Genomic DNA, 17,514 nt, shown 5'->3' with positions numbered 1-17,514 from the left:
ACCCAAAAGGAATATATGTTTTCAGAATACTTCTGGAATTATTTTCCAAACATCACTACAACTTGTTTCTTCAGAATTAAGATAAACAGAATTCTTATGTGAGGCACACCATAAACAGAACTTTCATCTCACCTTATAAAAATAAAATGGCCGCAAATTGAGAACTTCAATAATCCAGGGAAAAGTACGAGGTGAACTATAAGCAAAGAGCACAATTTCCAAACAACAGGCCATCAAGGAACGATGAAATATATCTTGCTCTAAGAGAACCTTGGGGAAGAGAAAGACCGCAGTTTAATATTTCTAGCAATTTCAGCCTTAGTTACTCTATAAAAAAAGACTATAGAAACAAGATAAAAATCACTTGTGCATATCATATTGTACTAGATTATCAGAGATAAAAATCTGAATTGTCAAACTGGTAAACTTTTCATATATAATCCTCATTTAAATGTATATAGATACATTTAAATGTATATAGATACATTTAAATGAGGCATATATCACAATCTGCTTTGAAAATTGAGCAAATAATAAAATAGCCAATATTCCCATTAAAAGAAAAGCACTAGGAATTTTTTTTTAATGACAGTTTTATTACCAATGTCTTGTCAACGTAAGAGTTTACTAACCAAAATACTAAAATCAAAGGTAGCATAAAGTCACAGCTAAGACTTTAAAAAGTTCAGAGAAAGAAATATTTTACTAAGAAAATAAAGTCTTATTTCATCAAGTTTAAGATTCAACATCAGTTTTTTTAGTTTTAAACAGGACGTTTGTTGCCATCCTTCTTTCAAATATCACTCCAAATCAACAAAGAGAATAAGAAACAAACTATTCTGGAGAAAACTAGGAGTCATCTGGAACTGCAAACCATAATATATAAAAACTAGAAGTGGATGGAAGAATGACAAACTACTCAGAAGAAAGTAGACTGGTCAAACCCAAGGGCCTGCAGATAGACAATGATAACAAAGGAATCTGCTCTATGCAACCTGAGAAGAGACAAAGCAACCACAAGCACAGGCAGAACAGAAGTAGTGGTTGGGCAAGGGGCCAACATGGATGGGTGATTTGAAAGTCTGCTGTAATTAGAACTAAGCCCACCCAACCCCCCCTCTAGGAGTAACATGATAGGCCTCTAGTCTATCCCAACAGAGATCTAAAGAATTATTCTCTATAGAACTGAACTAGAGGGACTCAAAACTTGAGAACATCAGGCACAGAAGGCTGAGGTTTGGGGCAAAAGCCTGCAGATTGAATTGTGACATCAAGTTTCCCTTCCTTGTTCTGTTCAACAACAGCAACTGTGAGGCAAGAGATTAGCAGATGCTTCTCTAGAGAAAATGTTCCCCAAACAGTTGAGGGTTTCTAATACTACATAATCACCTGAGGCTGGTAGGCTTTTATTTTATTTTTAAAAATATGTTTTTATTGATTTGAGAGAGAGAGGAAGGGAGAGGGAGAGAGAAACACCGATGTGAGAAACATCTATTGGTTGCCTGACTGGGGATTGAACCCACAACTTGAGCATGTGCTCAGGGAATCAAGCCAGCAACCCTCTGGTGCATGGGATGACGCATAACCAACTGAGCCACACTGGCCAGGTGGACTTTTATTCCCACTCTTGCATATAGATCTTTTGAATCAAACTGTTCGTCAACATAAGGGTTTATTAATGTGTCATTTTTAGCACCTCATTCAAACATAAGTAAACATACAATAATAATCCAACATTTGAGGAAAACCTCCCACTGAAAGACAAAGATCAAAATAAAAAGAAAAGAAACTCAGAGGAGACAGACAATGCAGGCAACAGAAAAAACTTCAAAGAAATCTAAATTAATAACCTCAGAGAGAAAGAAAGAGATCTTAGAAATTAAAATATGGCTAAAATAAACAGAAAGACAAAGAAAGAAAGAAAAATAAGAGAAGAGCCCAATCGGTGTGATTCAGTTGGTTGAACATCGTGCCAACCACCAAGAGACCACTGGTTTGATTCCCGCTCAGTTCAGGGCACATACTCAGGTTTTGGGCTTGACCCCCAGTAGGGGCCTGTAGGAGGCAGCTAATCGATGTTTCTATCTCTCCCTTACTCTCACTCTAAAAATCAATAAAAACATATATTTTTTTAAAAAGTAAAAAAAAAGAAAAATAAGAGAAGAAAATAAGATCAATCCAGAATGTCCTTCATCTGAAAAATAAAAGCTCCAGTGAGATAAATCAGTGGCCAATATATTACCTAAGAAGTAATGCACTAAACTGACCCCTTGCTGCAGGATGTATTTTTGGGACTAAAAGAGCAACTCTGTAGAAATGCCCAGCACATGAATGAAAAGACTCACAATAAGACATTTTATTATAAATTTCAGATCAGTGACAAAAAGAGGATACTGATATTCCAGAAAGTAAACACAAGAGACATACCAATAATGAGAATTAAAATGCCACTTCTAATTAGCAACACTGGAATCTAGAGTAGAGCAATGCCTTCAAAATCATAAAGGAAAATGATTGTCAATCTAGACTTCTAAATATAGAGTCTAAAAAACATTATGCAAAATTTTAAAAAAGGGACTTAAGGTGAGGTAAGGTTTCCACACCTTACTTGAATTTGTAAAATGTCTGTATCAGTGGACTGTGAAGTTATGTATGTACAGGGTGGGGCAAAAGAAGGTTTACAGTTGTGAGTACTTGAAACAGTTTTATTCTTGTATTGTTACTTATTAATTATTATTATTATTTTTAAACATATCTTTATTGGTTTCAGAGAGAGGAAAGGAGGGGGAGAGAGATAGAAACAGCAATGATGAGAGAGTCATTGATCAGCTGCAGCCCACAACCCGGGCATGTGCCCTGACCGGGAATCGAACCCCGATCTCCTGGATCCCAGGTCGATGCTCAACCGCTGAGCCACACCCGGCCGGGCCACTTATTGATTATTATATTATTTTCCATATGAACAACTGTAAACCTTTTTAATTGTTGTTAATCTTTACTTGAGGATATTTTTTCCATTGATTTTTAAAGAGCGTGGAAGTGGGGGAAGGAAGGAGAGAGAGAGAAACATCTAAGTGAGAGAGACAAGTTGATTGGTTGCCTCCCGAACACGCTCTGGCCAGGGTTGAAACCTGCAACCCATGTCCGTGCCCTTGATGAGGAATCAAACCTGAGACCCTTTGGTGTGCTGACTGACACTCTATCACTGAGCCACACTGGCCAGGGCTGTAAACCTACTTTGCCCCACCCTGTATAATGCAATATCTAGAATGACCACTAAAAAAAAAAATACAAAGATACAATCTAAAAAAGTTCAAGTCATCTACAGGAAGGTAAAAAAAAAGAAAACAGAGAAGCAAAAAACAGAATAGGAAACAAAAAATGAAATGGTAGACTTACGTTCTAACACAGCAATTTTCAACCTTTTCATCTCATGGCACACAAACTAATCACTAAAATTCTGCAGCATATCAAAAAATATATTTGTTTATCTGACAAAAAAATAGGTATACTTTTGATTAGTTCACACCAGAAGGCTATTGTCATGTTGACTGCTGTCATTTTTAAATTTGGCAATCTAAGGGAAAAGAAGTCAGTGCCCCTGACTAAGTGGTCAGGTATTATGTGTTTAAAAAATTCTTGCAGCACACAGGTTGAAAATCGCTGCCCTAAGATATCAATAATTAAATGTAAGTGGTCTAAATTTACTGATTAAAAGAAACTTACAGAGTAGATTAAAACACATGATTCAATTCTATGCTACCTACAAGAAACTCACTTCAAAGACAGAAATACAGGTAGTTTGAAAATAAAAGGATGGAAAGAAGATACACCATGCAAACATGAATCAAAAAAGCAGGAGTGGCTATATGTAAACATCAGATAGACTTCAGAAAAAAGAAAACTATCAGATTCAGAGGGACATTTTATCATGATAAAAGGATCAATTTACCAAGAAGACACAGCAATCTTTGATTTGTATGCATAAACAGCAGAGCTTCAAAATATGTGAATTTAAAAAATCTGAGATGCCTTGGCTGGGTGGCTCAATTAGTTGGACTATTGTACCGTATACCAAAAGGTGGCAGGTTCGATTCCCAGTCAGGGCACATACTTGGGTTGTAGGTTCAATCCCCTGTTGGGGCTCTCATGAGGGAGGCAACCAATCGATGTTTCTCTCTCTCTCTTTCTCTGAAATCTATAAACATATCCTTGGGTGAGGATTATAAAAAAATGAACCTGAAAGAACTGAAAGGAGAAATAGATAATCCACAATTCTATTTGGAGACTTCAATACTGTTCTGTCAATAATTGGTAAAACTACATAGAAAATCAGCAAGGCCCTTTCCCCTGGCTGGCAGTGTGGAGGCCGCATGATGTCCGGAGTTACTGTAAAAGACGTGAACCAGCTGGAGTTCGTCAGAACTCTGGCAGACTTCCTCAAAAAGTCCAGGAAGCTAAAAGTCCCTGAATGGGTGGACACTGTCAAGTTGGCCAGGCATAAAGAGCTTGCTCCCTACCATGAAAATTGGTTCTACACAGGAGCTGCTTCCACAGCACAGCACCTGTACCTCCGGGGCGGTGCTGGGGTTGGCTCCATGACCAAGATCTATGGAGGAGGGTGGAGAAATGGTGTCATGCCCAGCCACTTTAGCAGAGGCTAAGAGTGTGGCTCGCCGGGTCCTCCAAGCCCTGGAGGGGCTGAAAATGGTGGAAAAGGACCAGGATGGGGGCCGCAAACTGACACCTCAGGGACAGAGAGATCTGGACAGAACCGCTGGACAGGTGGCAGCTGCCAACAAGAAGCATTAGAACAAATGCTGGTTTAATAAATTGCCTCATTCGTAAAAAAAGAAAATCAGCAAGGATATGGAGAACTAAACAAGACCATCAATCAACAGGATAGAATTAACATTTGAGAACACTCCATCCAACATCAGAATACACAATTTTAAAGTGCCCAGAATTTGCCAAGAGAAAACATGTCTTGTGTCATAAAATAAACTGCAACAAAGTTAAAAAAACTGAACTCATACAGAGTGTATTATAAAAGTACAGAAGTGGAGCCTGGCTGGCGGGGCTCATGGTGGTTGAGCGTTGACCCAGGAACCTGGAGGTCACGGTTCAATTCCCGGTTAGGGCACATACCTGGGTTGCCGGCTCAGTCCCCAATAGGGGGTGTGCAGGAGGCAGCCAATCAATGATTCTCTCTCATCATTGATGTTTCTTTCTCCCTCTCCCTTCCTCTCTTTGAAATCAATAAAAACATATTAAAAATTTTTTAAAAAGAAACAGAAGTGGAATCCTGGCCAGGTGGCTCAGCTGGTTGGAGCATCATCCCATACACCAAAAGGTTGCAGGTTCAATTCCTGGACAGGACACATGCCTGGGTTGCCCTGATGGAGGGCAACGTATGGGAGGCAACCAATCAATGTTTCTCTCACATCAATGTTTCTCTCTCTCCTTCCTCTCTCTCTAAAAGTCAATAAAAACATATCCTTGGGTGAGGATTAAAAAGAAAAAAAGTATATTAAAAGTACAGAAGTGAAAAACATTAGTAGCTGAAGGGAGAGAGTGTGACTATAAAGGGGTGGTATGAGGGAGATCTTTATGGTGGTATAGAGACAGAGTTCTGCATCTTGATTTTGGTGGTGGTTATAAAATCTACACGTGATACAATGTGTGGGGGGGAGAGAGAGAGATTGTTCCAATGTCAATTTCCTGGCTTGACATTGTACTATGTAAAATGTAACCACTGGAAGCACATGTGTACATGGGACCTATCTACGCTACTTTTGCAACTTTCTGTAAATCTATATTTCAAAGTAAAAAGTTGAAAATTTACTTCTTTCTCATGAAGCTACAGGAACATAAGCTCTATCAACTATTAGCGTAAATAATGAAAAACATGGAATCCAGGAAAAAGAGGAACCAACACAGAAAAGAGTGGAATGTTCCAGGGTGAAACAGATTTTCTTATAATAGTTATGCTGCACCTCTATGTGTCAACCTGTCCATACTGGAGCTGACGGTCAGAAGACTCCAAGAGTGATGAAAGGAAGGGGGATGAAGCTGATATATAATAGGCTTGACTTTGTAAAAAACTCCTTTGCATAGCTATTGGGAGAAAGTACTCAGATTTGATCAAATGTTCAAAGAAAATGAAAAAATAGAAACAAGAATTTATTCCTCTAAAATCCCTGGGCGATATGGGCAAATACCTTATGATAGTCAGGGGAAGGGTCCAATATTAGTCAGCTGCGAATGAAGGACAAAGAACAGGGCCTACAGGGAAAGGATACTGATGGTGTACCAAAGACAAATTTTACGTACTTCACATTCCTGCCTAGAGGTGGCTAGCTCTTGATGTGCCAAAGACAACTAAGGCCAACTAATATGTCATCTTGACTAAGTTTGCCCTTAACCGCTGACCTCCACAATGCATTACTGAACCTCTCAATACACTGCTTCCAGGCTTAAGATTTATGGACCTTGCTAGTGGCTGACAGAGTGGATTTACTTACTGACATGTCCATTCCATGAAGTCTTCGTGTTTCCTGAACCATTACAGTCTCTAATATTTTATAATACAAAATTTCTGCAAGCTTTAGTCTGTTTACAGCAAAGTCTATAGGGGGAAAAAGGGAAAATGTGCTAATGAAATGTGTCTGTTAAGGACTAAAGAACAAAACATACAATCTCAAATCTGATAAATTAAGAATAGCAGGGAAGGAAAAAAACTTGAATTTCTACTTTTTTGGGGGACAATCTATTTTTAATATTGTGTTAACTTTAGTTTTGTCTTCTTACCTATGTGAGATCCTGGTTGTTCATCTGTTGATTGAGTATAGTGTTGACAGAAAGTCTCTCCTATTTCTTTGACTATTTTCATAATATTTTCCATAGGATTACGCATACAAGATCTATAAAATACAACAGGAACCAATTACCAGGAAAAAAAGAACCACCCAGCCTACCAACATTTCTTTTTTTAAGAATTAGTTTGGTTTTTAGTGACCAAAGTTCTAGTCTCAGTTGCAAACCTAGATATGTAAACACAGTATATTTCAAACAAGTCTACAACTGCTAAATGAAGTAATTTGGCATATTGTTTAGGAATTTCAATTTTAGAAGAGTTGGCATCCTCTATATCATGCTTATATTTCTTTTTTTCTTTTTTTTAATATACCTTTATTGATTTCAGAGAGAGGAAAGGAGAGGGAGAGAGGGAGATAGAAACATCAATGATTTGAGAGTCATTGATCTGCTGCAGCCCACAACCCGGGCATGTGCCCTGACCAGGAATCGAACCCCGATCGCCCGGATCCTAGGTCAAAGCTCAACCACTAAGCCACGCCCGGCCGGGCCATGCTTATATTTATGACATTCTAGAAAAGGCAAAACTATGAAGACAGAAAACATGTCAGTCGTTGCCAGAGGCTAAGGAATGAAAAGGGGTTGACTACAAAGGCGCATAAATTTGGGGAGGAAACTGTTATATGGTGGTGATTGTGATGGCAGTGGTTACACACTATATTTGACATTATATTTGTCAAAGCTGATACAACTGTACAGTGAAACGATTATATACAAATTATACTTCAGTACACCTGATTTAATAAAAAACAGAGCCCTGCAGGGCATGGCTCAGCTGTTGAGCATTGGCCTAGATCCAGATCTCGGTTTGATTCCTGGTCAGTGCACATGCCTCAGTTGTGGGCTCGATCCCCAGTTGGGGCTGTGCAGGAGGCAACCGATCAATGACGACTCTCATCGTTGATGTTTCTCTCTCTCTCTTCCCTTTCTCTCTCTGAAATCAATAAAGGTATATATTTTTTTACAAAAAAAAGAAAAAATAGAAAGATGATGTGGCAGTGGTTATACACACACACACCTACACCCCCCCAACATATTCTGCTGGAAATATAAACTGCATGTAGTTCTTACCTAAGCCAAAAGAATAACAAATAGAAAAATATAGCACAAAAAGGAAAACATTTGACAAGAAGCAATTAAACCCTGCTACCTTTAAATTATTGTTACCATTCTATCATTCCAATACAGAATACAGGTCTTAATTCAGGAATGACAAAAAAAATCCATGACTGTGAGAAAGAGATCTGCCCAAAGCCACATATCTAGTACAGGGTTCAGTACTTCCAATTCCATGTTCAAACAGACCAGTATCATGTGCAGAGAGGTAGGTAGGGTAATAGCAAAAATAGTTTTTCTTGTCAAGTTCTAAGGCAAAGCTCAGCCTCGAGTTGTTTTCTTCCAACTAGGTTGTCTTTTTCCCCCCTAATGTTATAAAAAGCACATAAATTTATCCTCTTACTTTTTAAGTGTATATTACATATTGTTAACTATGTGCACACTGTTGTAAAATAGATCTCTGGAACTTTTTCATCTTTCATGACTGAAACTGTATTCCCATTGAACAATTCCCCATTTCCGCTTTCTTCAACCCCTGGCACCACCATTCTACTCTCTATCAGTCTGATTACTTTATATACCACATATAAGTAGAATCAGGCAGTATTTGTCTTTTGTGTCTTTTGATTTCTTAGTAAAACATCTTCAAGATTCAACCATATTGTAGCATATGACAGTAATTCCTTCTTTTTAATGCCGAATAATATTCCATTGTATGTATATACTATATTTTCTTTACCCATTCACCTGTTGATAGGGCACTGAGGTTGGTTCTAATTCTCAGCTATTATGAGTAATGCTGCAATGAATTTAGGTGTGCAACTGCCTTTGAGAGTCTGTTTTCAATTATTTTGGCTATATACCCAGAAGTGGGATTGCTCCATCATAAAAATTCTATTTTTAATTATTTGAGGAACTTCAATACCGTTTTCCACATCATCTACAACACTTTCATAACCCACCAGCTGCATGCTAGGGTCCTGATTTCTTCACATATTTGGTAACATTTGTTATTTTCTGGTGTGTTTTTTTAAGTTGTTTTTGACAGTGGCCATTTTAATGAGTGTGAGGGGATATTTCATTTTGGTTTTAATTTACATTTCCCTGATGATTAGTGTTGAGAATTTTTTCATAAGCTTGTAGCCATTTGTATATCTTCTTTGAAGAAATGTCCATTCAACTCTTTGCCCGTTTTTTAACCGGGTGATTTTTTGGGTTTTGTTTTGTTATTGAATTGTAGTTCTCTATATACTCTGGCTATAAACCTATTATCTGACACAGGGTTTGCAATTATCTTCTTCTATTCCAATAGCTTGCTTCTTGACCTGTGGGTTATTTTCTTTCCTATACAGAAGTATTTAAGTTTGATGTAGTCCAATTGGTCTGTTTTGCTTTTGTTACCTAAAATCTTGGTGTCATATCCAATAAATCACTGCCGATTCCAATGTCATATAGCTTTCCCCCTATGCTTTATTCTAATTGCATAGTTTCAGGTCTCATGTTTAGGTCTTTCACCCATTTTAAGTTTTATATATGGTGTTAACAGTCTATCTTTGTTCTTTTGCATGTGGATATCCAGTTTTCCCAACACCATTTGTTGAAGAGACTATCCTTTCCTCATAGTGTAGTCTTGGCAACTTCGTCAAATATTTAACCATATACAGGAAAATTTATTTTGGGGATATACATGTCTGTCTTTATGCCAATACTGTACCATCCTGTTTTGTTGTGGTTTTTGTTTTTTAAATATGTCTTTATTGATTTCAGAGAGAGGAAAGGAGAAAGAAAGAAACATCAATGAGTCATTGATCGGCCTCCTCTTGCATGCCCCCTACTGGGAATGGAGCCCGCAACCCGGGCGTGGGCCCTGACCAGGAAACAAACCACGACGTCCTGGATCCTAGGTGGATGATGAACTGATGAGCTATGCCAGCTGGGTTTTGTTGTCTTTTGCATTGTTTTCATTCTTCCTTTCTTATTTTTTATAAAATGTTTGCACAGTTGCCTTGTCACTTCTTTTGAACTTGTTCATGCTTAAATGGGTAGTCAGTCCAGATAAATTTATTCAAATGCTATGAAGAAAGATATTCATGACAGTATTCCTACCTTAACTGTCATCTGCTTATCTTCTGAGCTATGTTTGAGGCTGGGGATTGTTCTGTCCACTTTTCTGTCGACTAAAGGTTTGGGGAGAAGGGGTAAAGCTCAGCTGGTGCTGTTTAGCTTTTGTTGGAGGACCAGGACTTTGCTTTCTCTTCTAAGACTTAGTTAAATTAAATTTCCCTAGATATCTTCTAGTTCTATGAAGATGTCCCCAAATTATCATGAAACCTTCGAAAATGGCAGGCCTGGGAGTTTTCCACATTTCTGCCAAGATCTTGCTGGTAGTATATAGGAACTTTCACTTGGATAGGGTTCTATGGCTTTTTAACCATTACCTACTCATCCCTTTGTTTCTCTCCACATCTGGGGTATTAACGAGCATTCTCTAGATCCTATCAACATACCCTCTTTCCCCAGTATTGCTTCTTGGGGATGGGCATACCAGAATCACCCAATTCTTTGCTGACCAACACTTTGGAAATTTATAGCATGATATCATATCCCTTTTCTCATTTGGTTGCTGTTAGTAAATAGTTCGTTGGTTTTTATTATTTCTCTTATTTTATTACGTATTAGGAAAGAAGGTTCCCTGATCTGGCTTCATTTTTCCATCTTTACTAGGAAACTAACCTCTTTTTCTTTCTTATTTTTTTTTTAAAAAAATCCTCACTTGAGGATGTTTTACTGATTTTTTTTAGTTTGTTTTTTTTTTTAAGAGGGAGAGGCAAAAGGAGAGAGAGAGATAACAATGATTGATTGCCTCCCATATGTGCTCCCACTAAGGATAAAACCTGAGACCTAGGTATGTGCCCTGGCTAGGAACAAAACCAGCAACCTTTCTGTGCATGGATGATGTTCCAACCAAGTCACAGTGGTCCAGGGCCTATTTTTCTTTTAACATGCTCAAAGCACTTGATGATTTTATAGAACATCTTCACACACACACTATCTTCTGTGATCCTCACAACCCTGTGAGATAGGTGTTAAGACATTCATTTCACAGGGAAGGGAATGAAAGTGGTGAGATACATACAGGTACACTACATAGGATTCTACTAGAACCTTAATGCTGTGAACCCTAGGACTCAATATTGTTAAACCTTGAAGGAAAGGAGAGCTGTGAAAATGTGACCTGTTAATAGAGACATTTAAAAATAACATGGAATCCCACATGTTTCCTATTCCTTTTTTTTGTCTGCCTTTTCTTACCTTTTCTCCTTTTTCATTGTTTCAGCCCTTTCTTCACCTACACAAAGTATCTCTAGTTCTACTGAAATATTTCGTTTTCTCCAAGTCCTATACTGGATATTTAAAGCATAACATACAGCCCAGCCAGTGTGGCTCAGCGGTTGAGAATCAACCTATGATCCAGGAGACTGCAGTTCAATTCCTGGTCAGGGCACATGCCTGGGTTGCAGGCTTGATCCCCAGCAGGGAGCGTGTGAGAGGCAATCAATCAATGACTCTCTCATCACTGATGTTTCTATCTCTCTCTCTCCTTCTCCTTTCCTCTCTATGAATAAAGACATTAAAAATAAAAAAACAACATGAACATTCCACTAAAATATATATATATATTTAAAAAGCATAAAATACAAAGAACATTTTAGAATTAAAAAAAAATTATCAGCTTTTTCATGAAATTCTGTTTTTCTCTTTCTTCTTTCTTTTTCTTTTTGCAGCCTCACTGATAAAAAATTCTTCCTTGAAATGAGCAGGAAATTTAAAAAACAAGTTTTGGTTTTTGGTTCAAATGTGTTGAATGAACTGTCCAAACTTCACTTTACCTTACTATAAAACTTGAAAAAAAGGCTGTAATTTGGAGAAGATAAGGTAAACTATGGAAATCAAAATCAACTTACCTTTTTAAATTCTAACGAATTTAAACATCCTGATCTCCTCTAAACACCTATAGAGCCCTGTTCTTCCTCCAATATAGCTCTGCCGTATTATATAATTGCCTGTCTACATTTCTATGCCTTTCAGGGACAATTAGCTCTGTAAGGCCAGACACAACAGCTACCTTATTAACTGTTAAGTCCAGCACCAGGAGGAGCACAATAAACATATGCTGAATAAATTTTCTTTTGTCATCCCTATTGTGCTGGTTGAGAATAGTGTTTAATGTGAAGAACCCATGTAAGTCAGTACCCATAAAATTTCTAGAACCCAATGGGTTAAACTGGTTCAGTAGGACACTAGATGGCAGTGGGCTGCTGGCCTGGCTCTGAGGACTGGGTGGCAGTGGGCTGCTGGCCTGACTCTGAGGACTGGTTGGAACAGCCAATGGAAGGTGTCCTGGTTAGGGATATTAGGGGCTGGTAGTAATGCTGAGGTACTGGAGTGAGTAGAGGTATGAGAATGAAAGCAGAGGCCCAAGCACCACCCAGGACCAGGAGAGGAAGCCATGAGGATGAACGGCACCACACAGAAACCAAGGTCGTTTGTAAGAACCACAAAGGGATCTTGGAGTCAGGTGTGCCAATGATTTGTCCAGAGGTGAGGGGCCTTTTAATGAGATGGTAGCAGGTGTCCCGCCCAACTCATCTGATCTTTTTTTTTTTTTTAAATATATCTTTATTGATTTCAGAAAGAGGGAAGGAGAGGGAGAGAGAGAGATAGAAATATCAATGATGGGAGAGTCATTGATCGGCTGCCTCCTGCATGCCCCCAACTGGGGATTGAGCCTGGAACCAAAGCCTGTGACCTGACCGGGAATCGAACTCCAATCTCCTGGATCCTAGGTTGACACTCAACCGCTGAGCCACTCCCGGCCGGGCTTTTTTATTTTTAATTTTTAAATATATCTAACCCACCTGATCTTAAAAGGGTCCTGCCCTACTATGATCAGGGAGTGGTACTGGGCTTAGCATGTTTCTACTCCCTCTTCCGCCCTTCTGGCCTTTTTGTCAAGGATTTCCTGGTCTCCTGGTCTTCTCCACTGGTCCTGAGAATCCTTGACTTCCAGGAAAGCCAACTGCTCCCTGATCACCTTTAGGACCTGGAGGACCTGTTATGCCTCATGGACCATCTTCTCCAGTGTGAGATCTCTATCTCCTTTTGCACTTAGGGGTCCAGGACGACCTTGAATTAAAGTGATATTTTTCAATGTCTGAGAATGTTCCCAATCTTTCAGTCTGAGATCATGAATAATGTTACTCAATAGTTTCACTTCTCCTTTTATTTCCAGTTCCAAATGCACTTGTTTTTCTTTCAGAGACATAATTTGTGTCGATGCATTGCACAAACACTCCTCTAATTTACTCATCTCCTGCCACTATTCCAATGATAGGTATGAGAATTATAAACACAAGGAGATAAAGGGCAATCAGTGCAGCTTTGAAGGACTTCAGTTGCTCTTGAAGGGCAGGGTTGTTTTTAGAATTCAGAGGTAGCAAAGCTACCCTCATTTGAGCAAGTATCAAACTTCCCAGCTATCAGTGTCCTCCTTATTGATCAGGAAAGCTCTCCCATTGTTCCATACTTCTGGAGTAGAAGCAGAGGGAGTATAAACTGGTAAGGACACTTAAATTGTCATTTTAATGAATTGTTAGAGGCTGAGTGAGGACTAGTGTGAGGACTCGGGGCTGCAATCTTAGGGGGACCCCCAAAATTTCCTGGGTTTTATCTCCAGGAATCCCACCAGGTTCTTACAATCATCTCTCTTTTTTTAAACAGTTGTATAAAATTCTATTTTATGGCTGCACCATCAATATGTAATTAGTCGTCCATTTGATAAACATTCAGACTGAAGCCATTTAAAGTCAATGTAAAAAGAAAAACAATAGTGCAGAACTTAGGGGTTGTTACAAGAGTGGAATGTCAGAGCTAAATAACCTTTCGGATATATTTAACCTTGAAAGTCTATAAAAATATAAATATTGATATGAAATTTTTAATAGGTACTTCTATCTGATTTTAGGTCAACATACTTTGTGACTGAAACGGTAGAGTAAAACTTTCCAGGTGTATATCCACTATCTTAAGAATTCTGAATATACTGAATACAGAATAAAATACAAAATCTAATTTAAAAGAGACATATAGAAAAATAATAGTATTGAACTTACTCAAAAATATTTATAAGTTGTTCGCTTGGTGAATTTTTTAGTCCAGTCACAATGCTCTGTAACCGGCTCACACTCTGAGTGGCTGAAGCAACAGGAGTAATGATTCCTTCTTTTTCTCGTAAATATCGCCGTCCTGTCAGTGGAGTAGAAGGTGCAAATGATGTTTTCTGTCAAAAAAGAACAATCTGTGAGGTTAAAAAGTTACCTTCCCCCTTACTATATGTTTAATTCAGTACATATACTTTCTTTTCTATTCATATTTAGTAGGCTACCTTTTCCCTTCCTCTTCCAGTTGGTTACCCACCAAATTTTTAGCAATATCATGCTAATAACATCCTTACATTTGAGTAACACTCTTTCAAAGTATAGTCTCATTTTATCTTTCTAACATTTACTTAAAAATAACATATACATTTTCATGTTACATATGAGGCACAGTTAAAAAACCTGTTTAAGCTGACAAAGTTAATGGCAGAACTTGGACTAAAACAGGTTTTCTATTCTTCTAGACCACTGATTTTAACCAGTGTGCTGCAAGAATTTTCAAAACATGCAATAATACCTCACTATTTAGTCAGGGGCACTGACCTCTTTCCCCTTAGACTCAAATTAAAAAATGACAACAGCATCACCCCAACATCAAAGACAACAGCCAACACAACAAATGCCATCTAGTATGAATGCCATCTTGAACCATAATACATAGGTTATATTACAGAGTTGCAACTTGCTGGTCATGTCACATAAGGTTGTATCTAACTGATTAATTATTGGTGCCAGAAATCCTTATATACAGACACCTGAATTTTTAAAAAGCCACTTTGGAGCAAAAAGAGTAGGTAATTACTATTATTATTATTTTTTTGTAAATCAATCAAAATTATATCTATTTTTTTGTGAGATTGGCAAAAAATACATTTTTTGATGTGCTGCAGAATTTTAGTAATTAGTTTATGTGTGCCATGAAAAAAAAGGTTGAAAATCACTGCTCTAGACCAGTGACTTTTCCATCAAACCTTATCCTCCAACCCATTTTACACTTATATATAGAATTAAGCCTTGGTTATTAAAATCAAGTTCAGAGTTTTATGGCTGAAGTTTAGGAAGAGCACATAGTTTGTCATGGGTAGGAAAGCAAACTAAATTTTAAAGCAATGGAATGGTGGCTAGTGATAAAAAGATTAGGAAGAAAGCATAAATCCTTTATGTCAAAAGACACATTTCTCTACTGAAAAACCCAGACATTCTGGGAAAATATATCCGAAATATGAAAAATAGCAAGAAATGTGGTAAAAATACTAAATGCCATAGTTTTCAAAAATTACCTTTTAAGGCTTTCATGGGAAATATGAATTAGTAGAAGAAACTCAAGATTTAACTTGAAAGATGCTTCTGCTGTTAGTAGAATCACACACAGAAAGAGAAAGATCATTCAAGACTGAGGTCAGTCTAGATTATATTACTTTTTCAAAGTGTTGTTGAAGGTTACACTCCACATTAGCCTGTGCTGACAGTTTTCCTAATGGGGTGTCACCAGTGAACTTTCGAGGAGTTCCAATTTCTTCTTCTGCATCTGCTCCCAAAAAGATCCTCTCGTCAAAATCACCAACAGTTAAAACATATTCTTCATACTCCTTATTCACTGCTTTGCTGAAAAGAGAATTACTTTAAGCTGTAAGAATAAAACTAAGTAACAGAATAAAACACAATGGGTTTATCTTGACTTAAAGATAGATTTAGACTCCACGGCGTGGAAAAGCTGATGACTTTCTAGTGTCTTTTTCCCCCTTGTTTTAAGTTACATTAAAATTTTTTATCCTCATCAGAGGGCATTTTTCCCATTGCTTTTGAGAGTGAGAGAGAGAGAAACATTGATGTAGGAGAGACACTTCAATTAGCTGCCCCATGCATACAGTCCAACTGGGGCTGGTGATCGAGCCTGCAACCGAGGTGCATGCCCTTGGCCAGAATCAAACCTGGGATCCTTCAGGCCACAGGCCGACATTCTGACAACACTCTAACCACTGAGCAAAACCGGCCAGGGCTTTTTTTTCTTTTAAAGATTTTTTATTGATATTTAGAAAGAAGTAGGGAGAGGGAGAGAGAAAAACATCAATGTGAGAGTGAGACATCAACTGGCTGCCTCCTGCATGCCCCCTACTGGGGATCGAGCCTGAAACTCAGGCATATGCCCCAACCAGGAATCAAACTAACAACTCCTCAGTCACGGGGTGACATCCAACCAACTGAGCCACAATGGCCAGGGCATCCTTCTAGTTTTTATTAAGTCTGCTCATCTAACGATATCAGAGGTTCCTATCTGATGAACACTCTTCACATTCACATACAAAGCAATAAATTACTTTGAAAGGCAAGTGAAAGAATATATACTTAATATGAAATCCAGTTGAACCTAATTAAGATCTGATTATTGAGGAAACAATGGTGGCTTTGAAATATAAGCACATTCTGAATTTGTGCTTGATTAATAAAAGTATAAAAACACTTGATTAATAAAAGTATAAAAACTCAGATTCTGAAGTCACTGGGTCTGTTTATGACTTTCCCTGGAGAGCAGCTGTCTTTTAAAAAATATATATATATGTTTTTATTAATTTCAGAGAAAAGAAGGGAGAGGGAGAGAGAGATAGAAACATCAATGATGAGAGTCACTGATCGGATGCCTCCTACACACCTTCTACTGGGGATAGAGCCTGAAACCAGGGCACATGCCCTGACCAGGTACCAAACTCAGATCTCCCGGTTCATGGGTTGATGCTCAACCACTGAGCCATGCTGGCCAGGCTGGAGAGTAGCCGTCATAAGTGCCAATGGTTTCTTAAAATAAATGATTTAAAAACAACAAGGCTTAGTGACAACACTCATTCAAGTCACTAAAGTAGCAGGAGTTTAAATACAATATTTCAGATAATGGTTAGATACTTACCTATTATCAGTAAAACTGGAAAGGTCCAGGAGGCATTCTCCCTTTAAAATCTGGGGGGAAAAAGTCATTATGTGACATCATATAATTAAGCATATTAGCATCCACATAAAAACATAACATTTACCTAAATTTTCACATTGGTAGTTGTTATAAATCATACAAACACAAAACAGAATTACTAAATATTTCTTTCAGACCAGTAAAACTAAATCAGCATGCAAATAAAGTATTAAAAAACATTTAAAGTAAATTTTTTTTTAAGTCGCCTTTTAAAATTTACTATTATCATCTTTTTATTGGCTTCAGAGAGAGGAAGGGAAAGGGAGATAGAAACATCAATGAGAGAGAAACATCAATTGGCTGCCTTCTGCACACCCTCTACAGAGGATTGAGTCCGCAACCCAGGCATGTGCCCTGACCAGGAATCAAACCAGGGACCTCTTGGTGCATGAGACGACGCTC

At 38.0% G+C, this 17,514-nt stretch overlaps 1 protein-coding gene and 1 pseudogene across 4 annotated transcripts in view; one reads left to right on the top strand and one right to left on the bottom strand.

The window, feature by feature from the left end:
- RBL1 (RB transcriptional corepressor like 1) overlaps positions 1–17,514 on the bottom strand; it is a 69,207-nt gene that overhangs the window by 36,160 nt on the left and 15,533 nt on the right. For all 4 annotated transcript variants that reach the window (XM_087818746.1, XM_087818748.1, XM_087818747.1 and 1 more), the window contains exons 7-12: positions 17,053–17,102; positions 15,569–15,755; positions 14,106–14,272; positions 6,811–6,923; positions 6,525–6,628; positions 133–270 (exon numbers count right to left, since the gene is read on the bottom strand). In XM_087818746.1, the coding sequence (XP_087674872.1) occupies positions 133–270; positions 6,525–6,628; positions 6,811–6,923; positions 14,106–14,272; positions 15,569–15,755; positions 17,053–17,102 (759 nt within the window). The remainder of the gene's footprint in view (positions 1–132; positions 271–6,524; positions 6,629–6,810; positions 6,924–14,105; positions 14,273–15,568; positions 15,756–17,052; positions 17,103–17,514) is intronic.
- LOC107542112 (small ribosomal subunit protein eS19 pseudogene) lies at positions 4,377–4,858 on the top strand (annotated as a pseudogene).

Source organism: Miniopterus natalensis, chromosome 7, assembly GCF_054644295.1.
Source record: "Miniopterus natalensis isolate mMinNat1 chromosome 7, mMinNat1.hap1, whole genome shotgun sequence".
Lineage (NCBI taxonomy): Eukaryota > Metazoa > Chordata > Mammalia > Chiroptera > Miniopteridae > Miniopterus > Miniopterus natalensis.
Note: the sequence above shows the minus strand (reverse complement) of the source record. Positions and strands in the feature narration are given on the sequence as shown.